The sequence below is a fragment of the Calonectris borealis genome, chromosome 36 (genome assembly GCF_964195595.1).
Source record: "Calonectris borealis chromosome 36, bCalBor7.hap1.2, whole genome shotgun sequence".
NCBI lineage: Eukaryota > Metazoa > Chordata > Aves > Procellariiformes > Procellariidae > Calonectris > Calonectris borealis.
This window is the reverse complement of record NC_134347.1, coordinates 489,201-512,790: the sequence shown is the minus strand read 5'-3', so window position 1 is coordinate 512,790 and position 23,590 is coordinate 489,201. Positions and strand designations below refer to the sequence as shown.

General features: G+C 64.7%; 3 protein-coding genes across 7 annotated transcripts in view; 1 reads left to right on the top strand and 2 right to left on the bottom strand.

Annotated features, from left to right (window-relative positions):
- Positions 1 to 11,883, bottom strand: part of CHD3 (chromodomain helicase DNA binding protein 3) — an 85,470-nt gene extending 73,587 nt beyond the window's left edge. Inside the window, exons 1-3 of one of the 3 annotated variants that reach the window (XM_075135034.1) lie at positions 11,664 to 11,883; positions 9,413 to 9,669; positions 1,119 to 1,237 (exon numbers count right to left, since the gene is read on the bottom strand). In XM_075135034.1, coding sequence (XP_074991135.1) covers positions 1,119 to 1,237; positions 9,413 to 9,662 — 369 coding nt within the window. In that variant the 5' untranslated portion in view covers positions 9,663 to 9,669; positions 11,664 to 11,883. Of the gene's footprint in view, positions 1 to 1,118; positions 1,238 to 9,412; positions 10,275 to 10,317; positions 10,485 to 11,663 lie in introns of those variants that run through there. The other 2 variants (XM_075135035.1, XM_075135036.1) reach the window with 2 other exon arrangements.
- Positions 11,884 to 12,901: 1,018 nt separating this feature from the next.
- Positions 12,902 to 18,325, bottom strand: CYB5D1 (cytochrome b5 domain containing 1). 3 transcript variants are annotated; one of them, XM_075135039.1, is made up of 5 exons: positions 18,178 to 18,325; positions 16,473 to 16,549; positions 16,158 to 16,361; positions 15,103 to 15,293; positions 13,565 to 13,702 (listed from the first exon to the last, which is right to left on the bottom strand). In XM_075135039.1, the coding sequence occupies exons 1-4, from the start codon at positions 18,308 to 18,310 to the stop codon at positions 15,108 to 15,110; spliced, it is 600 nt and encodes a 199-aa protein (XP_074991140.1). In that variant the 5' UTR covers positions 18,311 to 18,325; the 3' UTR covers positions 13,565 to 13,702; positions 15,103 to 15,107. The 3 variants fall into 3 exon arrangements, with proteins under 3 accessions (XP_074991142.1, XP_074991140.1, XP_074991143.1); XM_075135041.1 differs by lacking the exons at positions 13,565 to 13,702; positions 15,103 to 15,293 and adding an exon at positions 12,902 to 13,204; XM_075135042.1 differs by lacking the exon at positions 15,103 to 15,293.
- Positions 18,326 to 18,396: 71 nt separating this feature from the next.
- On the top strand, positions 18,397 to 22,886 carry NAA38 (N-alpha-acetyltransferase 38, NatC auxiliary subunit). Its single transcript, XM_075135043.1, has 3 exons — positions 18,397 to 18,490; positions 21,302 to 21,476; positions 22,111 to 22,886. The coding sequence occupies exons 1-3, from the start codon at positions 18,437 to 18,439 to the stop codon at positions 22,221 to 22,223; spliced, it is 342 nt and encodes a 113-aa protein (XP_074991144.1). The 5' UTR covers positions 18,397 to 18,436; the 3' UTR covers positions 22,224 to 22,886.
- The last annotated feature ends 704 nt before the right edge of the window (positions 22,887 to 23,590 follow it).

Sequence of the window (23,590 nt, the reverse complement as noted above, 5' to 3'; positions counted from 1 at the left end):
TGTCACCCATCGTCTGACCCAGTCACCTGTCCCCAGAGCCCATCAGCCACCCTGAGAGACTGTCACGCATCCCCAGACCTCGTCCGTCATTCCCAGACCACGTCAGCTGTCTCTGAGAGTTTGTCACCTGTCCCCAGGCCCCGTCCATCATTCCCAAAACCTGTCACCCATCCTCAAACCCTGTCACCCATCCTGAGAGTCTGTCACCCATCCCCAGACCCCATCCATCGTCCACAGACCCCACCAACCACCCTGAGAGTCTGTCACCCATTACCTGACCCCGTCACCCATCCCCAGACCATTCAGCCGCCCTGAGAGACTGTCACCCGACCCCAGACCCCCTCCGTCATTCCCAGACCCCATCAGCCGTCCCCAGCCACCGTCAGCCGTCCCTGAGAGTCCGTCATCTGTCCCAGGCCCCGTCCATCATTCCCAAAACGTGTCACCTGTCCTCAAACGCTGTCACCCATCCCCAGACCCTGCCATCCGTCTCTGAGAGTCTGTCACCCCTCCCCACATCCCATCCATCGTCCCCAGACCCCATCAGCCGTGCTCAGACCCCGTCAGCCGCCCTGAGAGTTTGTCACCCCTCCCCACACCCCATCCATCATACCCAGATGCCGTCAGCCGACCTAAGACTCCCGTCCCCGGATCCCATCACCCGTTCCCAGACCCCGTCAGCCGTGCCCAGATCCTGTCAGCCGTGCCTGAGAGTCTGTCACCCGTCCCCAGGCCCTGTCCCTCATTCCCAAAAGCTGTCACCTCTCCTCAAACCCTGTCACATGTCCCCAGACCATGTCAGCCGCCCTGGGAGTCTGTCACCCACCCCCAGACCCCATCAGCCACCTGAGAGACTGTCAATGACCCCAGACCCCGTCAGCCACCCTGAGAGTCTGTCACCCGTCCCCAGACCCCGTTAGCTGTCCCTGAGAGTCTGTCACCTGTCCCCAGACCCCATCCATTGTCCCCAGACCCTGTCAGTCACCCTGGGAGTCTGTCACCCGTCCCCAGACCCCATCACCCACGCCAGGAGCACCAAGGTGTCCGGACTTGTCGCAGCCCCCCACCCCGGCTGGGAGGACCCAGGCGCTCGGGCAGGGTGTCTCGGGGGAACTCACCAGTTTTTTCCGTTTCCGTGGTTTTCCGGGTTTATTTTCCTTCTGCTTCCGGGGGCCCCGTTTCTTCTTCTTCACCCCCAGGGCCCCCTCGAGGCCCCGCAGCAGCTCATCGTCACCATCTGTGGGGACACGGCAGCCTGAGCCGCGGGGACAGGGACACGTGCTGGCGGCTGACAGGGACGGGTGGCTGTGCGAGGTCCCCTCTGCGGCCACGGGGACGGTGACACACAGGAAGGTGGGTGACGGGGACAGTCAGCTGCGCCAAGGTCCCCACTGTGGCTACCAGGACAGTGACACGCAAGAAGATGGGTGACGGACATTTGGCCACAAGAAGGCCCCCTCCGTGGCCACCAACCCACTGATACACGCAGAGGCGGGTGATGGGGACAGGCGGCCACACTGAGGTCCCCTCTGAGGCCACCAGAATGGTGACACGCAGCAAGACAGGGACAAGCTGCCACACTGAAGTCCCCTCCACAGCCACCACGACTGTGACACACATGGAGGCAGGTGACCGGGACAGGCGGCCACGCTGAGGTCCCCTCCACGACCACTGGCACGGTGACACGCGTAAAGACGGGTGATGGCCACAGGTGGCCACACTGAGGTCCCCTCCGTGGCCACCAACCCACTGACACACAGAGGTGGGTGACAGCCACAGGTGGGTCAGTGACACATGGGAAGGTGGGTGATGGGGACAGTCAGCTGCACCGAGGTCCCCTCCACGGCCACTGGCTTGCTGACGTGCAGTGAGGCGGGTGACAGGCACAGGCGGCCACGCTGAGGTCGCCTCTGTGGCCATCAGCCCACTGATACACACAGAGGCGGGTGACAGGGACAGGTGGCCACACTGAGGTCCCCTCTGCAGCCACTGGCACGGTGACACACAGTGAGACGGGTGACAGGGACACGTGGCCACACAGAGGTCCTCTCTGCAGCCGCTGGGACGGTGGCACACAAGAAGACAAGTGACCAACCGCCGGCGGTCGTGGGTTTCCCCCTCTTTGACCCTAAAAGTGATCAACTGCTCGGCACAATCGCTCTGCTCCAGCTGACGGCCCCCAACCGCCAGTAGAGGATTCCCCAACCGCTCAGCCCGGGGGACACCAGCGTCCCCATGACAGTGACCAACCGCCGGCAGAGGATTCCTCAACCACTCGGTCCCGGGGACGCCAGTGTCACCATAACGGTGACCAACCGCCCATAGAGGATTCCCCAACCACTCAGCTCGGGGGACGTCAGTGTCCCCATGACAGTGACCAACCACCAGTAGAGGATTCCCCAACTGCTCGGCCCCGGGGACGCCGGTGTCACCATGACGGTCACCAACCGCCCGTAGAGGTTTCCCCAACCACTCAGCCTGGGCGACGCCAGTGTCCCCGTGACATTGACCAACCGCCGGCAGAGGATTCGCGCCAACTGCTCACGTGGGGGGACACCGATGTCCCCATGATGGTGATCAACTGCCGGTAAAGGATTCCCCAACCGCTTGGACCCAGGGACACCAGTGTCCCCATGACAGTGGGGGGTAGAAGATTCCCCAACCGCTCACCTGGGGGGACACCGGTGTCACCGTGACAGTGACCAACTGCCGGTAGAGGATTCCCCAACCGCTCACCTGGGGGGACACTGGTGTCCCCGTGACAGTGACCAACTGCCGGTAGAGGATTCCCCAACCGCTCAGCCCGGGGGACACCGGTGTCCCCGTGATGGTGACCAACCGTCGGCAGAGGATTCCCCAACCGCTCAGCCCTGGGGATGCCGGTGTCCCTGTGACGGTGACCAACCGCCAGCAGAGGATTTCCCAACCTCTTGGCCGAGGGCCACCGTCGTCCCCGTGACGGGGGCCACCGAGAATCCCCGAGGACCATCCCTGGGGTGGTGACACCTACATCCGTGTCACGGCCTCAGCTGTCCCCGGTGTTTTTGGCAGCCGGTCGGGGTGAAGCCTGGGAGAGGTGTCACATCTGCCCGGCGGCTCTTGCAACGAGCTGGCACGTCCTCAGCCCGGCGCGCGTGTGTGTGTGTGTCCCCCCGCCGACGTCACCCGTCCGCCCCCATAAATCACAACCGGCGCTCGCTGACAGGTCCCAGCCGACCGCCAGCGGTCAGGGATGAAGCTCACCGCCGCTGCCGCCGGGGAGGGAACCCCCGGTGTCCCCGAGCCGCGGAGGGAGGGGAGGCAGGGGCGGGTGTCCAGGCGGGTGACGGCGGGTGCCAAGTTTGGCGTGGGGAGAGGAAGCAACACCCGGCGCCGCCGGGGTCACATTCCTGCCTAATCCCTTGGCACCGCCGGCCAGCCTGCTGCCAGACCGCTGCCGGCAGGGTCCGGGGACAGGCAGCGCTGCCGGGACCACCCGGATAACGCCAACCCCCAACCCCGGGGGGGGCGTGGAGGGGGGGCGATGCCAGAAAACGGTAACGGGGAGGAAAAAAACCCAAAAAACCCTTCCCCCCCCCCCTGCTTTTTTCCGTGGCCGGATCCTGCCTTCCCACTTCCCCCCACCCCTCAATTCCCCCCCCTCCCCATTCCCTGGTTGTTTCCCCCACCCACCCACCCGCCGTCACCTTCGGGTGCTCCCCGCAGGGCACAGCCGCTCGCCGGGACGGGGCTCAGCCCCAGCGGGCCTGATCCTGCCATTTTGGGGGGTGTTCCCCCCCCTAACACACACACACACCCCCCCATTCCCCCCCCCCAGCACCAGCAGACATGCGCGGGGAGCCGGGGCGCGTTGGCAAACCATCAACGAGAATTTTCCACACACGTGACGTTCCCACTCCCCGCACCTCGAGAAAAAACGTAGACACCCGGACGGACGGCGAGGGGGGGGGGGTAGGCGTACACCCGCCCGCTGCCAGACACAAAGCACCCCCCACACACACAGACGCACGCACCCCGCGGCGGCGAGAAAAAGCAGGAAAGAAGGGGGAAAAATTAATGAAAATTTAAAATAAAAAGTGAACGATCGGGCAAGAAGGGGGGGAAAAAGGTGAAAAAAATGGGAAAACCGGGGGAAAAAAAGAAAAGGGGGAGTGATTCTGCAAAAGGGGAGGAAAGGGAAGAGTTTGAACAAAGAAAAAGGTGAGGCGTCCTCAAAAACGGGGGGAAAAAGCAAGAAAAAATAGGGCGAACGGCGCACCAAAGCGGAGAAGAGCGAGGCGCAGTTTTCCCACCGCGGAAAAATCACCGTTTTGGCTCTTTTTGGGGTGTTTTAGCCGGTTTTTTGGCTGGCCCTGGCGGTGGGGCAGCCAGCCGGGCCGACGGCCTCCCAACTTGGTGACACAGTGGAAAAAACTCAACTTTTTGCTTGATTTTGGCTTTTTTTTTTTTTTTTAAAAAAAAAAAAAATGAAAATTCGTCGGTGTGGGTGCTCCCCCCGTGGCGCTCGAACGGAGCCGCCGCGTCCCCGGCCGACGCCATTGTTCTCAGCCGGGACGGGCTGGAAACAGCAAAAATGAGGAAAAAAAGGAAAAAAAAAAAAAAAACCAAAACCCAACAAGTTTCAGCTGCGGAGGAGGGGGAGGGGGTCGGCCTCCCGCCGGGGAAGTGGGGAAAAAGTGTTATTTCACCTCAAATCCGGGGAACCCCGAGCGCCCGGCTCGCTGTCGGGAGGGGAACGGACGGACGGACAGGCGGAGGCTGGCCTCCCACTGCTCCTGCTCCGGGGAGAAACGTTAAAAACGGGCAATACTGCTGCTCTGGGGAGAGAACGGTTAAAAAAAAAAGCTATTATTGGTGCTAAGGGTAGGAAAAGTTTAAAAAAATGGGTGTTAGTGCTGTTCTGGGGAGAGAAAAGTTTAAAAAAGTAAATTTAAGGCTGATTCAGGGGCGTCCGCGCGGCCCCACGTGGAGCGTTTGCGGGATCGGGGCTGCGGAGAGAAAAAGTAATTGAAGAATTGCCCAAAAAGCCAAGAAAAAGCCAAAGGAAACGGCCGGGGAAGCGGCACCGGCCTGGGGAGGCCGTGCTGGAAAGTCAGATTTGCCCGTTTCTAAGCATTCTGCAGGGAAAAGAAGGGGGGCTAGAATCCAAATTTACTCATTTCTGAGCTTTTCTGGAAAAGAGAGCGTTCTAAAATCTGAATTTACCCATTTCTGAGCATTTTGGGGGGAAAAGAAGTGGGTCTAAAAATCCAAATTTACCCATTTCTGAGCTTCTTCGGAAAAGAGGGAGCTCTAAAACCCCAATTTACCGATTTCTGAGCATTTTGGGGGGGCAAAAAGAGGGTTCTAAAATCCAAATTTACCCATTTCTAAGCTTTACTGGAAAAACAAGGGGTTCGAAAATCCAAATTTACCCAGCTGTGAGCATCTTTGGGAAAAGGTGGGGACTCTCAAATCCAAATTTACTCATTTCTAAGCTTTTCCAGAAAAGAAGGGCTTCTAAAATCCAGATTTACCCATTCCTGAGCATTTTCAAAGTGACTGGATTCACTTTAAAATCAAAACTGCTTTTTTAAGCAAATCGGCCACTTTGGGCTACGAGACGCCTTTTCCCCCCCACTCTGTTTGAAGCCAAACTAGAAAAAAACCAACAAAATCATATTCAAAAGGGAAAAAAAAAAAAACCCCTATCATTTTGCACAGAAATGGTCAATTTTAGGTCCCCACCTCAGGGAAAACCACCAGAAAAGGGGTCCGAAACCCCAAACTGGGACGGTGAATGCGGGTGCTGGGGACCTGCCGGGGTTCTCCGCTGAAGAAAATAAGCATTTTTCACGCTAAATCCTCTTTTTCCCCCCGTTTCTCACGGTTTTTAATGCCCGCACGTGCCCCCGAGGGAGGAAATCTCAGCCGAAGCGGCGGCGCGCACCCGAACGGGGCGACGTCGGAGGGTGCAAACCTGCCCCAAAACCACCAACGGCGCCGAAATTTTGGGTGAAGGCGCAGCCGAGCCGCCGAGCCCGAGAAGCGGCGTTTGAGAAACACAAGAAACTACAATAAAACACAATCAAATACAATCAAACACAATAAAACACAATGGAAGCGTCCCTCGGGGCCGGGATAAGGCAGCGCTGGGACGTCGATGGGTCCTGGGGACTTTAGGTCCCTCCTGGAGGGTGTTTTGCACGGTGACATCCATGACCCCCGAGACCATCGGCACCCAAAGCCCCCCGCCACAGGGTGCTACAACCGCTCTGGGTCCTGCCAGGCGCACAGCAGCACCCATTACCCCACACCACGGGGCGCAACAACAGTCGTGGATCCTGTCAGGCGCACAGCAGCACCCATTGCCCCACACCACGGGGTGCAACAACCACTCTGGATCCTGTCAGGCGCACAACAGCACCCATCGCCCTTCACCATCGGGTGCAACAACCAACCTGGGGCCTGCCAGGCACCCAACAGCACCCATTACTCTACACCATGGAGTGCAACAACCATCCTAGACCTTGTCAGGCACACAACAGCACCCATCACCCCACAACCACTTGGGTTCCGGTCAGGCATCCAACGGCCCCCATCATCCCGCACCACAGGGTGCAACAACCACCTGGGATCCTGTCAGGCACCCAACAGCACCCAGCACCCGTCACCATGGAGTGCAAATACCAACCCGGTCCTCCCAGCTGCATAGCAGCCCCCATCACCCCAACACCATGGGGTGCAACAACCACCCGGGATCCTGTCAGGTGCACAACAGCACCCACCACCCCACAACTGCCTGAATTCCTGTCAGGCACCCAACAGCACCCAGCACCCCACACCAAGGGGTGCAACAACCACCCTGGGTCCTGTCAGATGTCCCACAGCCCCCAGCACCCCACAACTGCCTGAATTCCTGACAGGCACGCAGCAGCACCCATCACCCCAACACCACGGGGTGCAACAACCACCTCGGATCCTGTCAGGCACCCAACAGCACCCAGCACCCCACACTGTGGAGTGCAACAACCATCCTGGGTACTGCCAGCTACCCAACAGCACCCAGCACCCCACACCATGGGGTCAACAATCACCCTGGGTCCCGTCAGGTGTCCAACAGCACCCAGCACCCCACACCGTGGAGTGCAACAACCATCCTGGGTACTGCCAGCTACCCAACAGCACCCAGCACCCCACACCATGGGGTCAACAACCACCCTGGGTCCCGTCAGGTGTCCAACAGCACCCAGCACCCCACAACCACCTGGGATCCTATCAGGCACCCAACAACACCCATCACCCCACAACCGCCTGGGATCCTGTCAGGCACCCAACAGCCCCCAGCACCCCACAACCACCTGGGATCCTGTCAGGCACCCAACAGCCCCCATCACCTCACACCACAGGGTGCAACAATCATTCTATGTCCTGTCAGGTGTCCAACAGCACCCAGCACCCCACAACCGCCTGGGATCCTGCCAGGCACCCAACAGCTCCCATCACCGGACACCACGGGGTCAACAACCACCCTGCGTCCTGTCAGGTGTCCAACAGCCCCCACTGTCTCACACTATGGGGTGCAACAACCATCCTGGGTCCTGCCAGCCACCCAACAGCACCCAGCACCCCACACCATGGGGTGCAACAACCATCCTGAGTCCTGTCAGGCACCCAACAGCATCCATCACCCCACAACTGCCTGAATTCCTGTCAGGCACCCAACAGTACCCAGCACCCCACACCATGGTGTGCAACAACCGCCCTGGGTCCTGTCAGCTACCCAACAGCACCCATCACCCCACATGACGGGGTGCAACAACTGCCCTGGGTCCTGTCAGGCACCCAACAGCACCCATCATCCCACAACTGCCTGAATTCCTGTCAGGCACGCAGCAGCACCCATCACCCCAACACCACGGGGTGCAACAACCACCTGGGATCCTGTCAGGCACCCAACAGCACCCAGCACCCCACACCATGGGGTCAATAACCACCCTGGGTCCTGTCAGGCACGCAGCAGCACCCATCACCCCAACACCATGGGGTGCAACAACAGCCCTGGGTCCTGTCAGGCACCCAACAGCACCCAGCACCCCACACCATGGGGTCAATAACCACCCTGGGTCCTTCAGGCGCACAGCAGCACCCATCACCCCACAACTGCCTGAATTCCTGTCAGGCACCCAACAGCACCCAGCACCCCACAACTGCCTGAATTCCTGTCAGGCACCCAACAGCATCCAGCACCCCACAACTGCCTGAATTCCTGTCAGGCATGCAGCAGCACCCGTCACCCCAACACCATGGGGTGCAACAACCGCCCTGGGTCCTGTCAGGCGCCCAACAGCACCAATCACCTCACAACTGCCTGAATTCTTGTCAGGCACCCAACAGCACCCATCACCCCACACCATGGGGTCAATAACCACCCTGGGTCCTGTCAGGCACCCAACAGCACCCATCACCCCACAACCGCCTGAATTCCCGTCAGGCACCCAGCAGCACCCATTACCCCAACACCACAGGGTGCAACAACCGCCCTGGGTCCTGTCAGGCGCCCAACAGCACCAATCACCTCACAACTGCCTGAATTCTTGTCAGGCACCCAACAGCACCCATCACCCCACACCATGGGGTCAATAACCACCCTGGGTCCTGTCAGGCACCCAACAGCACCCATCACCCCACAACCGCCTGAATTCCCGTCAGGCACCCAGCAGCACCCATTACCCCAACACCACGGGGTGCAACAACCGCCCTGGGTCCTGTCAGGCACTCAGCAGCACCCATCACCCCACAACCGCCTGAATTCCTGTCAGGCACCCAGCAGCACCCATCACCCCACAACCGCCTGAATTCCTGTCAGGCACCCAGCAGCACCCATCACCCCACAACCGCCTGAATTCCTGTCAGGCACCCAGCAGCACCCATCACCCCACAACCGCCTGAATTCCTGTCAGGCACCCAGCAGCACCCATCACCCCACAACCGCCTGAATTCCTGTCAGGCACCCAGCAGCACCCATCACCCCAACACCACGGGGTACAACAACCGCCCTGGGTCCTGCCGGCCACCCAACAGCACCCACCACCAGCCACCAGCCCGTCCCCTCAATCCCTGTGGTGACGGGGGGGGGGGGGGGGGATCCCCTGCCCCGCCCCACCCCGGGGTGGGTGTTTGGGGGGGGGGGGGGGGAAGCACGCGTGGCGTGGGTGTGTGTGAAGCCCACGGCTGTCCCCCCCCCCCCCCAATAAAACACGGGGGGGGGGGCTCCAGCCCCCGGGTTGTTTACAAACAGCGCGTGTCCCCCCACCCCCCCCAAACCCACCCCCCACCCCCCCCCACCGCGGCGGCGTGTGGCGGGAAGCGCGCGCGGGGCCGTGTGGCGGGAAGCGCGCGCGGGGCCGTGCGGCGGGAAGCGGCGTTTTACCTGTCGGCGCCTCAGGCGGCCCCGCGGCGGGAGCGGGAGCGGGGGGGGGCGGCGGCGGCGGCGGCGGCGGCGGGGCGGGAGGCGGCGGGGGGAAGATGTCGGCGGGTCCGCGGTGTCCTCCGGTGAGGAGAGCAGCGTCTTCTTCGTCCTCCTCTTCGTCTTCTTCCTCCTCGTCGTCTTCATCCCCCTCCGCCTCAGACACCACCATCTCCTCCTCCTCTTCCTCGTCCTCCCTCAGAGGGGAAGCCATGGCGGGGCTGAGGGGGGCAGGAGGGAGACGGGAGTGAGGCGGGCGGGAGGCGGAGGGAGGCGGCGTGGTGGGGGGGGGACCCGCCGCGCTCTCCCACCTCCCCCAACCCACCACCCCGGGGGGGGGAAGCAGCAGCAGCCGGGACGGGGCGACCCCCCCCCCCGGGCCGGGCCCGGTCGAGCCCCGGCGGTGAAAGGGAAGGGAAAGGGTTGTACGCCGGTGGGGGGAAAAAAAAAAAAAAAAAAAAAAAAAAAAACCGCCACCAAACAAACAACAAAAAACCCCCAAAAAAGCTTAAAACCCCCTCAAAAAAAAAACTCCTCGGGGGCCGCCCGGGACAGCGTTCCCCGCGAGAGCGAGGAGCGAAAATGGCCGCCCCGAAATTTATTTTTAAATCTGAACACCCCCCCCCTCCCCGCTCCACCACCACCACCTCGGAAAGGAGGGGGGGGAAAAAAAAAAAAAAGCAACAACAAAAAAAAAAAGGAGCCGGGAGGAGAAGGGGGGGGTTAAGAAAAAAAGCGGAAAAAAAAAAAATCCCCCCCCCTTTAAGAAAAAAAAAAAAAAAAAAGAAAAAAGCCCAAAATGGCCGGCTGAGGGTTTGGGTTTTTTTGGTTTTTTTGGTTTTTTTTAGTCGCCCCACTCCCACACACACCTTCCTGGAGGTTAGAAAAGATTAAAACAAAAAAAAAAAAAACAACACAAAAAACCAAAAATGCCTCAAGAAAAACCAGGCAGGGGGAAGAAAAAAAAAAAATTAAAAAAAAAAAAAGAAAAAAAAAGCTTCCCCCCCCTCGTTGCCGCTACAGCCCGAGCGGGCGAATAATCATAATTCTGCTTTTTTTTGTTGTTGTTGTTGGTTGTTTTTTTTTTTTTTGGCTTGTTTGCTTGTTTTTTATATCTCTCTCTATATATAATCTCTGCAGATCCCGGCTCGGTGCGTGAGATGAACAATATTTGTGTATTCCCGGCGCGGGGGGGAACCGAAAGAGGAAGATTTCTGCATAAAACAAAGATGGCTGCGGTAAATTATTTCTTTTTTTTTTTTTTTTTCTCTCTTTCTCCTTATACTTCCCCCCCCTTCAATAAAAATATTTCTGGCGGGGGGGGGCGGCGGATTAATCAGTACTCATGCTCAGTGTGACATCAGCATAAATTGTTAAAGGTTAACTAGTTCCATACTAGTCACGCCGCTTTTTTTTTTTTTGCCCGTTTTCCCCCCGTTTCACTAGTCCACGCCAAAAACGACGAGGGGGGGGGGTGGGATTTTAAAACACACACACAAAAAGAGAGGGGTTTTTTTTTTTTCTTTATCCCTCCCTTCCCTACTTTTAAATACTTCAGAAGGGAGTGGTTTTATGGGTTGGTTTTTGGTTTTTTTTTTTTTTTTTTGACTTTCTTTAGGCTGCAGGGGAGGAAGAACAAAAAAAAAGAAAAAAAAAAAAAAGAAAAAAAAAAAGATTAAAAAAGGGAAACAAACGGGTTTAAAAGTCCCTCCAGCCCCTGGGACGGGGCTTTAACCGGCCACCCCCCCTGCCACAAACCCCCCATTTCGCTGGTGGGCAGCACCCTGCTTTGCCAATCCCCCTGAAAAAACGGGGAGAAATGGCCAAGATTTATGGCAGGGGAAGGGGGGGGAGTCTTTTTTGTGGCGTGAGCTTGCCCGAAATGCTCCAAAAACACCCTAAAATCCAGTAAAACCTCCCAAAACTGACCGGGCTGGGCCCTGGGCCCCGGCTGGCCTCGGGCACCCGCCCCGACCCCCCGCACGTGGCTTTTTGCCGCCTTTTTAACCTCCCGCCTCCTTTTTTTTTTGGCCTTTTTGCCCCAAAACGCCAGGGGACGAGCCGGTGGCGGCAACAGGTCAAGCCCCGACCTCGAGGCCTCCTCCTGCTCCGCCAGGGCTGGGGACGCCCCCGAAAACGGTGTAAAATGGGGGGAAAAAACCAGAAAACAACCTGGGTTTGGGGTTTTTTTTTTCCCCAGTTTGGGTTTTTTTACCCCAAGCGCCGCTACCGGTTGTCGTCCCCACGACGGTGTGGCCATTCCCAGCAGCGCCCTCGACCCCCTCCGGACCCTCCACCCTCCTGTTTTCTGCAAATCCTAAAAAAATAGAGAAAATCGAGCGATTTTGGGGCAGGGAAGACCCTCGCGTCACAACACCGGTGCCAAAAAAACCCCCCGGTGACACCCCAAATCCCCTCAAATCTCCCCCAAACTCCCAGGGTGACCCCATGCCGTGGCAAGCGCCAGGTAGACCCCGTTCCGCTTGTCTTTTTGGGGCAGTTTGTTGCTTTTTTCACCCCCAAAATGCCACCCCTGTCCCCCCTGACACCCCCAAACTCTCCGAGCCGCTCCCCTCGCTTTCATTTTGGGGTGGTTTTCGCCTTTTCACCGTTTCCCCTCCGTTCGGCGCGAGTTGGGGAGCGGCTCCGGCGGTGAGCTCCTCGCCATCCCCGCTGCCGCTCGGCTCTGATGCTCCTCACACCCGGCCAGCGCGAGGGCAACACTGTGCCGCCGGCGGTGGTCGCGGCGTCACCCGGTGCGGGGAGCACCAAGGGTGTTTTCTGCCCTCCCACTGGCACTGGCACCCTCCTGTTGACCCTGTGAGGGAACCCGCAGAGGGTCCGGTGGTGACTCCAGGAAGGTGACACCATCCCATGCGGTGTCACCAGGCTGGTTTCGGCACAGCCGGCGGCCGAGATGTGTGTGTCCCCCCGAGCGCTCGGTGGTTCAGTGAGCTGGCGGGCTCGGCGGTTCGTGCCAGTTCACCCCAGGTTTGGGTGATCCCCATCCCGGTGCCAGGCGGCTGTTTTGGGGTGCGGATCAGTGTTGCCAGAGCCTGTGTGTCCCGGCAGAGCCGGACGGGGGACACCTGTGGAGACAGATGTCACCCGCCAGTGCCCCGAGTCACCTGCCAGCACCCCGAGTCACCCACACCCCAAGTCACCCACCCGCACCCTGAGTCACCCACACCCCGAGTCACCCACCTGCACCCCCCGTCACCCGCCAGCTCGGCTGACTTACACCCGCCACCGCTTGTGCCCTGAAGATGACAGTGACAACCGCCAGACCCTCCTCTTTGGGGACACCGGAGCCACCGTCGTGCGCCGGGCGCAGAGCAGCCGGACGCGGACACGGACGTGGACAGGGACAGCCAGACACGGATAGGACAGGGACAGGCGGACAGGGACAGCCGGAGAGGGACAGGCATCGGGAACGCCGCGAGCCCTCCAGGGGGGCGTAAGGTCAGCGTCGGGGACACGTCCCACGTGACGCGTGGCTGTGCCAGGGGCTGGCAGCCACCCACGGGGACAAACAGCCAGTGCCACGCGCCTGCCGGTCGTCACCCGCTATCACCCGTCGCCGGTCCCGCAGGAAAAACCCCCATGGTGGGGGGTACAGCATCACTGTCACCCGGGGGGGGGGACACTTGGGGACATGTGTGTCACCTGATGGGGGGGTACAGTGTCACCATCACCCAGGGAGGGCATATGGTGGAACGCTAGGATGACGCTTGGGGACATCGAGGCTGTGTCACCCTATGGGGGGGGTACAGCACCACTGTCACCCGGGGGGACACTTGGGGACCCCAAGGCTGAGCCTGGCTGTGTCACCCTACGGGGGGGGTACAGCATCACCTGGGGAGGGGGGGACACGCAGTGGTACCCCTGGGGTGACACTTGGTGACACTGAGGCTGTGCCACCCCCCGGGGGGGGTGACAAGACACCCCAGGAGTGGTAGGTGACACACGGTGACAACCCCCCCTCGTCACCCCCAGAGGACTCCCAAGAGCCACCCGCCATCGCCCCAGCTGGGGAAGGTGTCCCCAAAGAGGGTCCTCCTGTCCCCATGTCCCCCCCCGTGACCCCGTCCCCACCCCGAGGCTCTGCCGCGGCTGTTTTTGGCAAAATCGGGTTTATTTCTGCTCCAAAAAGTTACAGTTTGCCCCCAAAATTGGGGGGGACCCCCCTGGGGACGCCCCCCGGTGTCACCGTCCGCCTGTTGGAGTACGGGGGAGGCCGGCGTCGCCCCAGGGCTGCAAAGGGAGGAGATGGGTGGTGGGTTTTGGGGTGCTGGTGGGTTTTGGGGTGCCAGCAGGGGTTTGGGGGGAGTTGGGGGGGCTGGCCAGGGTTTCGAGGTGCCAGTAGGGGCTTGGGGGGGGCTGGCAGGATTTGGGGGGGTGGTGGGGTTTGGGGGGGGCTCTACTGGCAGGGGTTATGGCGTGCTGGTAGGTTTTGGGGTGCCAGTGGGGTTTGGGGGGAGTTGGGGGGGCTGGCCAGGGTTTTGGGGACCCTACTGGGGGTTTGGGGGGGCTGGCAGGATTTGGGGGGGGGAGGTTTGGGGGGCCCTACTGGCAGGGGTTTTGGGGTGCTGGTGGGTTTCGGGGTGCCAGTGGGGGTTTGGGGGGGGGCTGGCAGGATTTGGGGGGGGTGGGGGCCTTACCATCAGTTTGGGGGTGCTGGTGGGGTTTGGGGGGCTGGCAGGGGGTTGGGGAGGCAGTGGGGGTTTGGGGGTCTGGCAGGAGTTTTTGGGTGCTGGTGGGGTTTGGGAGGCTGGCAGGGGTTTGGGGGTGCAGGGTTTTGGGGGTCAGTGGGGGTTTTGGGGGTTGTCAGGGGTTTTGGGGTGCTGGTGGGGTTTGGGGGGCTGATGGAGTTTCGGGGGTGCAGGGTTTTGGGGTGCTGGGGGGGGTTGGGGGGTCAGTGGAGGTTTGGGGGGGCTGGCAGGGGTTTTGGGGTGCTGGGGTTTTGGGAGTGCTGGTGGGGTTTGGGGGGTGCAGGGTTTTGGGGGGGTTGATGGGGTTTGAGGGTGCTGGTGGGGTTTGGGGGGCTGTCAGGGTGTTGGGGGGTTGCAGGGTGTTGGGGTGCTGGGGGTTTGGGGGGTGCAGGGGTTTGGGGTGCTGGGGGGTTTGGGGTGCAGGGTATGGGGTGCAGGGTGTTGGGGTGCTGGGGGTGTTTGGGGGTGCTGGGGGTTTGGGGGTGCTGGGTTTTGGGGTTATGGTGGGGTTTGGGGTGCACAGTGTTGGGGTGCTAGGGGTTTGGGGGTGCAAGGTTTGGGGGTGCAGGGTGTTGGGGTGCTGAGGGTTTGGGGGTGCTGGGGTTTAGGGTTCTGGATGGTTGGAGTGCAAGGTGTTGGGGTGCTGGGGGCTTTGGGGTGCAGGGTGTCGGGGTGCAGGGTGTCGGGTTGTTGGGGTTTGGGAGTGCAGGGTGTCAGGGTGCAGGGTGTGGGGGTGCAGGGGATTTGGGGGTGCAGGGTGTTAGGGTGCAGGATGTGGGGGTGCTGGGGTCTGGGGTTTCAGGGTGTGGGGGTGCAGGGTGTGGGGGGTGCTGGAGTTTGGGAGTGCAGGGTGTTGGGGTGCAGGGTCTGGGGGTGCCGGGGTCTGGGGGTGCAGGGTGTTGGGGTGCAGGGTCTGGGGGTGCAGGGTGTGGGGGTCCCTACCGCAGCTATAGCTCGAGGAAGTCGTCGGTGAAGTAGAGCAGCAGGGTGGGGGGGCCGCCGTCGGGGTCGGGGGGCGGGGGGGGCTGGTCGGGGCGCAGGGGGGCCCCCCCGCAGCGCCAGGCGTACCCCGCGGCGTGGGCGTTCCAGGGCAGCGCCCGCTGCACCAGCCCCCCCGCCTGCTCCCCGCAGGCCTGCGCCCACCGCACCCTCAGCACCCCCACGGGGACTAGGGACCCCCCCCACGGGGACTGGGGACCCCCAAAAGGGATGAGGGGTCCCCTAAGGGGATGAGGGGACCCCTAAGGGGATGAGGGACCCCCCTACGGGTGACAGCACCCCCCCACGGAAACTGGGGACCCCCACACACAGGGACTGCACCCCCCACCGGGACAAGGGACCCCGCCCCCCCGGGACAGGAGACCCCCAAAAGGGATGAGGGGACCCCCCCCAAAGGGGACAAGGGACCCCAAAAGGCGACAGGGCACCCCAAGACTCTCCTCCCCCATCCCCGGGGGTCCCCCATGTCCCCTCCAAACTCCCCCGGGTGACAGTCGGGACGTCCCGGGGGTCCCCCAAACTCCCCCGGGTGACCCTGGGTTCCCTTGTCCCCCCCCCAAACCCCCTCGGGTGACAGCAGGGACGTCCCGGGGTCCCCCATGTCCCCCCCAAACCCCCCCGGGTGACAGCAGGGACGCCCCAGGGGTCCCCCATGTCCCCCCCAAACTCCCCTGGATGATAGCAGGGATGTCCCAGGGGTCCCCCATGTCCCCCCCAACCCCCCCCGGGTGACAGCGGGGACGTCCCGGGGGTCCCCCATGTCCCCCTCAAACTCCCCCGGGTGACCCTGCGGTCCCTCATGTCCCCCCCAAGCCCCCCCGGGTGACAGCGGGGACGTGCCGGGGGTCCCCCATGTCCCCCCGGGTGACCCTGGGGTCCCTCGTGTCCCCCCCAAACCCCCCCGGGAGACAGCGGGGACATCCCGGGGTCCCCCATGTCCCCCAGGGGTGACAGCAGGGACGTCCCGGGGTCCCCCAGCCCCCCCGGGTGACACCCACCTCGATGACGTGCTCCTGCCCCGTCAGGGTGTTGCGCAGGCGCAGGGGGCGGGGCTCGGCCGTCAGGCGCCCCACCTCCAGCCGGGGGTCCGCCCACCACGGGGGGCTCCGCGGGGGGGCCCAGTCGGAGCGGGGTTCGGGGGGGGCCCCCCCCGGCAGGCACCAGCGCCGCAGCCCCGACTGGGGGTCCACGCGGGTCAGCGGCTGCGGGGGGGAGCGGGGTGAGACCCCCCCAATATTGGGGGGGGGGTGTCCTGGTGACCCCCCGAACCCCCCCGTGCTTTTGGGGGACCCCCCCGCCCCCCCCCCACTTACATCCCCGGTCTGGGGGTCGAACCAGTGGCTGACGTCACTGCCCGCCGCCTCCAGCAGTGGGCGCAGCTGGGGGTCACCTGGGGGGGGCGGGGGCGTGGGGACACCCCCCTATAGCCCCCCCATAGCCCCCCCATAGCCCCCCCATAGCCCCTACGGCCCCCCAGCCCCCCCATAGCCCCCCCATAGCCTCTATGGCCCCCCCAGCCCCCATAGCCCCCCCATAGATGCCCTATAGCCCCCCTTACCCCTCCCCATAGCCCCTATGGCCCCCCCCCCAGCCCTCATGGCCCCCCCTATAGCCCCTATAGCACCCGTCAGCTGCCCCCCAGCCCCCTATAGCGCCCCCTTAACCCCTCCCATCACCCCCCACGACCCGCCCATCACCCCCATAGGCCCCCTATAGCCCCTATAGCCCCCCTCAGCCCCAGGCCCCAAAGCCCCCTTATAGCGCCCCCATAGCCCCCCTATAGCATCCCCTTAGGTCCCATAGCCCCCCCCCACGCCCCTATAGCACCCCACAGCCCCCTTTAGGACCCCCCACACCCCCCGCCACCCCCATAGCCCCCCCATAGCCCCTATAGCACCCACAGCCCCCATAGCCCCCCCATAGCACCCCTCAGCCCCCCCCTCCCTCCCATAGCCCCCCATAGCACCCCTCAGCCCCCCCCAAACCGCCCCCCAGACCCCATAGGCCCCTCCCACGCCCCCCCACAGCCCCCCCCGCCCCCATGGCTCCCCCTTAACCCTCCCCATAGCCCCTATAGCAGCCCCCATAGCCCCTATAGCAGCCCCCATAGCACCCCCACAGCCCCCATGGCCCCCCGATAGCCCCCCTCAGCCCCCCCCCAACCCCTCCGGACCCCATAGCCACCCCCATAGCCCCTATAGCCCCCCATAGCCCCCCTCAGCCCGCCCCACAGCCCCTATAGCCCCGCCTCATAGCCCCTATAGCCCCCTCAGCCCCCGTAGCCCCCCCACAGCCCCCCCATAGCACCCCTTAGCCCCCCCCAAGGACCCCATAGCCCCCCCTCATAGCCCCTATAGCACCCCACAGCCCCCATGGCCCCCCGATAGCCCCCCCCCAGCCCCCATACCCCTCCATAGCCCCCCTCAGCCCCCCCACACAACCCCCCCGGACCCCATAGCCCCCCCCATAGCCCCCTCCCATAGCCCCTATAACCCCCCCATAGCTCCTCTCAGCCCCCCCCCAGCCCCTATAGCCCCCTCCACAGCCCCCATACCCCCCCATAGCCCCCCTCAGCCCCCCCCCACAACCCCCCCGGACCCCATAGCCCCCCCCCATAGCCCCCATAGCCCCCCTCAGCCCCCCCCCACAACCCCCCCGGACCCCATAGCCCCCCCCATAGCCCCCATAGCCCCCCATAGCCCCCCTCAGCCCCCCCCCACAACCCCCCCGGACCCCATAGCCCCCCCCCAGCCCCCATACCCCCCCATAGCCCCCCTCAGCCCCCCCACACAACCCCCCCGGACCCCATAGCCCCCCCATAGCCCCCTCCCATAGCCCCTATAACCCCCCCATAGCTCCTCTCAGCCCCCCCAGCCCCTATAGCCCCCCCACAGCCCCCATACCCCCCCATAGCCCCCCTCAGCCCCCCCCCACAACCCCCCCGGACCCCATAGCCCCCCCCCATAGCCCCCATAGCCCCCCTCAGCCCCCCCCCACAACCCCCCCGCCGCCCCCCACCTGGCCGGTCCCTGAGGAACGGGCCCAGGGCCAGGCCGCGCCCGCGGGCGCTGACCCAGCGCTGCCGGGCCCGCGCCGCCACCTCCCGCCGCAGCAGCAGCCGGGGCCGCTCAGCCGCGCCGCCCGTCGCCATGGCAACGCCGCGTCGCCACGGCAACGCCGCCGGAAACCGCGCCGCGCCGCGGGGCACGCTGGGAAGTGTAGTCCCTGGCGCCGCTCCGCCGCCGCCGCGCGGGGGCTGCTGGGAGACGGCGGAGCCATGGCGGAACCGCCGGGGGAGACGGGCGGCGGCGGGCGGGGGCGGGGCCCGGCGGTGAGGAGGGGCGGGGGGGCTGGGGGGGGCGGGGGGGGGCCATGGGGTGGGGGTATGGGTGCTGGGGGGAGGGGCATGAGGGCTATGGGGGGGCCATGAGAGGTGGGGGGGGGCTGAGGGGCGGGCTATAGGGGCTGGGGGGTGCTATAGGGGCTAAGGAGGGGCCATGAGGGGTGGGGGGGCTATGGGGGGGGGCTAAGGGGCTGGGGGGTGCCTTGGGGTGGGGGGGTGGGTGCTGGGGGGGGGGCCGTGAGCCCTACGGGGGGGCCATGAGGGCTGGGGGGGGCTTGGGGGAGTATGGGGGGGGCTATAGGGGCTGGGGGGTGCCATGAGGTGGGGGGTATGGGGGGGGCTATAGGGGCTGGGGGGTGCCATGGGGTGGGGGTGTAGGGTGGGTATGGAGGGGGCCATAGGAGTTGGGGGGGCCAGCACAGGGGTGCTATAGGGGGTATGGGGGTGCCTTGGGGAGATATGGGGGGTGGGGGGTGCTATAGGGGCTGGGGGGACCAGTACAGGGGTGCTATAGGGCCTAAGGGGCGGCAGTACAGGGGTGCTATATGGGCTAAGGGGGGGCCATAGGCGCTGGAGGGGGCAGTACAGGGGAGCTATAGGGGCTAAGGGGGGGCCATAGGGGCTGGGGGGGGCAGTACAGGGGTGCTATAGGGGCTAAGGGGGGGCCATAGGCGCTGGAGGGGGCAGTACAGGGGAGCTATAGGGGCTAAGGGGGGGGCATAGGGGCTGGGGGGGGCAGTACAGGGGTGCTATAGGGGCTAAGGGGGGGCCATAGGGGCTGGGGGGGGGCTGTACAGGGGTGCTATAGGGGCTAAGGGGGGGCCATAGGGGCTGGGGGGGGGCTGTACAGGGGTGCTATAGGGGCTAAGGGGGGGCCATAGGGGCTGGGGGGGGCAGTACAGGGGTGCTATAGGGGCTAAGGGGGGGCCATAGGGGCTGGGGGGGGCAGTACAGGGGTGCTATAGGGGCTAAGGGGGGGCCATAGGGGCTGGGGGGGGCTGTACAGGGGTGCTATAGGGGCTAAGGGGGGGCCATAGGGGCTGGGGGGGGCTGTACAGGGGTGCTATAGGGGCTAAGGGGGGGCCATAGGGGCTGGGGGGGGGCAGTACAGGGGTGCTATAGGGGCTAAGGGGGGGCCATGGGGGGGGGGCTGTACAGAGGTGCTATAGGGGCTAAGGGAGGGCCATAGGGGCTGGGGGGGGCAGTACAGGGGAGCTATAGGGGCTAAGGGGGGGCCATAGGGGCTGGGGGGGGCAGTACAGGGGAGCTATAGGGGCTAAGGGGGGGCCATAGGGGTTGGGGGGGGCAGTACAGGGGTGCTATAGGGGCTAAGGGGGGGCCATAGGGGCTGGGGGGGGCAGTACAGGGGAGCTATAGGGGCTAAGGGGGGGCCATAGGGGTTGGGGGGGGCAGTACAGGGGTGCTATAGGGGCTAAGGGGGGGCCATAGGGGCTGGGGCGGCAGTACAGGGGTGCTATAGGGGCTAAGGGGGGGCCATAGGGGCTGGGGGGGGCAGTACAGGGGTGCTATAGGGGCTAAGGGGGGGCCATAGGGGCTGGGGGGGCAGTACAGGCATGCTATAGGCATTATGGAGGGGCCATGGGGGCTGGGGGGGGCTGTGGAGTGCAGAGGGGGGCTAAGGGGGTGCTATAGGGGCTATGGGGGTGGTACAGGGCTGCTATAGGGTCCATGGAGCTGCCATGGGGGGCTGTGGGGGGAGTTATTGGGGTGCTATAGGGGTTAAGGGAGCACCATGATGATTGGGGGGGGCATAGGGGGTGCTGGAGGGGGGGGCACGCGGGCTGGGGGATGCTAAGGGGGGGCTATAGGGGTTGGGGGGGGCTAAGGGAACGCTATAGGGGCTACGGGAGCTGGGGGGGGCTAAGGAGTGCTATAGGGGCTATGGGGGATCCGGGGAGGGGGGCTATATGGCCTATGGGGGCCTGTGGGGTGCTGGGGGGCATGAGGGCTGGGGGGGGGCTATATAGGCTATGGGGGGTGTAGGGTGCTGGGGGGGCCATGGGTGCTAGGGGGGCTATATGGGCTATGGGGGGCCATGGGGTGCTATGGGGGGGCCATGGGTGCTGGGGGGGCCATGGGGTGCTATGGGGGGGCCATGGGGTGCTATGGAGGGGCCATGGGTGCTGGGGGGGCCATGGGGTGCTATGGGGGGGCCATGGGTGCTGGGGGGGCCATGGGGTGCTATGGGGGGGCCATGGGGTGCTGGGGGGGCCATGGGTGCTGAGGGGGCCATGGGGTGCTATGGGGGGGCCGTGGGGTTATATGGGGGGCCATGGGTGCTGGGGGGGCCGTGGGGTGCTATGGGGGGGCCATGGGTGCTATGGGGGGCCATGGGGTGCTATGGGGGGGCCATGGGGTGCTATGGGGGGCCGTGGGGTGCTATGGGGGGGCCATGGGGTGCTGTGGGGGGCCCATGGGTGCTGAGGGGGCCGTGGGTGCTGGGGGGGCCGTGGGTGCTATGGGGGGGCCATGGGTGCTGGGGGGGCCGTGGGGTGCTATGGGGGGGCCGTGGGGTGCTATGGGGGGCCATGGGTGCTGGGGGGGCCATGGGGTGCTATGGGGGGGCCGTGGGGTGCTATGGGGGGCCATGGGTGCTGAGGGGGCCATGGGTGCTGGGGGGGCCGTGGGGTGCTATGGGGGGGCCGTGGGGTGCTATGGGGGGCCATGGGTGCCGGAGGGCCCATAGGGGCTGCAGGAGCCATCCCGAGAGGGTGGTGGTGGGGGCACCCATCCCCCCGCGGGTGGCAGGGGGGAGCACCCATGGGTGCCCGTCCCCAGGAGCCCGGCGGGGGGGGGTCGCACCCCCGTGCCCGCCGGCGGCTGGAGGCGCTGCTGAACCGCAGCCTGCGGATCCGCATGTCGGACGGGCGGACGCTGGTGGGGGCCTTCCTCTGCACCGACCGCGACGCCAACGTCATCCTCGGCTCCGCGCAGGAGTTCCTCAAGGCCTCGGGTGGGTGGGGGGGTCCGGGACCCCCTGGGAGGGGGGGTGGGGGGTCCCCTGGGGGGGGAGGGCATCTGGGTCCCCCTGGGGGGGGGGGGAGCTGGGGAGCGTGGGGGGTTGTTGGGGGGGGCTGGGTCCCCTGGGGGGTGGGGTGAGGGAGTCAGGGGGGCTTGGGGGGGGTCCAGGGGGGGGCTGCAGGCAGAAGGAGGCCGGGGGAGGTGGGTCCCCTTGGGGGGGGAGGGCATCTGGGTCCCCTGGGGGGGGCAGGAGCGGGGGGCACCCTTGGGTGCCTTGGGGAGGGGGGCAGGGGATGCTGGGGTCCCCTTGGAGGGTGCGGGAGGGGGGTGGGGGGGGTGGGAGGAGACACCTGGGTCCCCTTGTGGGTGGGTGGGGGTGTCGGGGGGGGCTGGGTCCCCTGGGAGGGGGTCGGGGGGGTATCAGGGTCACCCTGGGGAGGGGCTGGGGGGGGAGCAGAGGGGACACCAGAGTCCCCTGGGGGGGGACAGGAAGGGGGGGCACCCTTGGGTGCCGTGGGGAGGGGGGCAGGGTCCTCTTGGAGGGTGCGGGGGGGTTGGGGGGGGGGAGGAGGGGCCGGACGCCGAGGTCCCCGTCCCGGGGGGTGCCCTGACGCGGGGCCCCCCAGACGCCTTCCCGGGCAGCGAGCCGCGGGTGCTGGGGCTGGCCATGGTCCCCGGCCACCACATCGTCTCCATCGAGGTGGAGCGGGACGGCGCCGCCGGCCCCCCCTACCCCTGAGCCCCGGGGGACCCCCAACACCCTGAGGGACCCCCACCATGAGGGACCCCCAACGCTGTGAGAGACCTCCCAGCGGCCTGACAGACCCCCGGATGGACCCCCAACATCATAAGGGAGTTCTCAACGACTGATGAATCCCCCAACACTGTGAGGGACCCCTCAATGCCTGACGGACACCCGGATCGACCCCCCAACACCCTGAGGGATCCCCAACACCGTGAGGGACCCCCGCAGCACCTGACAGACCCCCAGATGGACCCCCAACACCGTAAGGGACTTCTCAATGACTGACGGACCACCAACACCGTGAGGGACCCTCCCAGCGCGAGACAGACCCCCAGATCAACCCCCAACACCGTGAGGGACCCCTGGATGGACCCCCAACACCCTGAGGGACCCCCAACACCATGAGGGACCCGCCAGCACCTGACAGACCCCTGGACGGACCCCCAACACCCTGAGGGACTCCTAACAACATGAGAGACCCCCCAGCACCTGATGCACCCCCGGATGGACCCCCCCAACACCTTGAGGGACCTCCCAGTGCCTGACAGACCCCCCAGATCGACCCCCAACACCGTGAGGGACCCCCAGTGGACCCCCCAACACTGGGATGGACCCCCAATACCATGAGGGACCCCCCCAACCAACCTCGAACGCCATGAGGGACCCCCCACACCAAGATGGACCCCCGGATGGACCCCCAACACCGTGAGGGACCCCCTAACACCAGGATGGACCCCCAAAACCATGATGGACCTCCCCAACCAACCCCCAATGCCATGGTTGACCCCCAACACCTTGAGGAACCCCCCAGTGACCCCCCCCAACACCATGAGGGACCCCCGACGCCTGACAGCCCCCCCCAAGTGTTGTCGTGTCCCCCCCCCCCCCACCAAGTCCAGCCCGTGGGTCAGGCGCGGGGGGGTCCCACGGCGCCATTAAAGCCACCGAGGTCGCGTTGTCCCCGTGTGACAGCTCCGTGTGTCCCCAGCGGGTGACAGGTCTGTGTGTCCCCCCTCATCTGTGACAGGGTCCCCCCAAATTCCTGACACCCCCCCCAGTTCTGGGCCCACCCACACTCCACAGTGGCCCCGCCCCAATTCCTGCTGCCCCCCCCCCCCCCGCCGGTTCCTGCCCCCCCACCTACTCCCCGGTGACCCCCCCCAATTCCTGCCCCCCCCCTTGCTCCCCTGTAACTCCCCCCCAGTGCCCTGTGCCCCCCCTCAATTCCTGCCCCCCAATTCCTGCCCCCCCGACTCCCCTGTGCTCCAATTCTGACCCCCCCTTGCTCCCCCGTGCCCCCCAATTCCTGCCCCCCTGCTCTTCTGTGCCCCCCCAATTCCCGCCCCCCCTTGCTCCCCCGT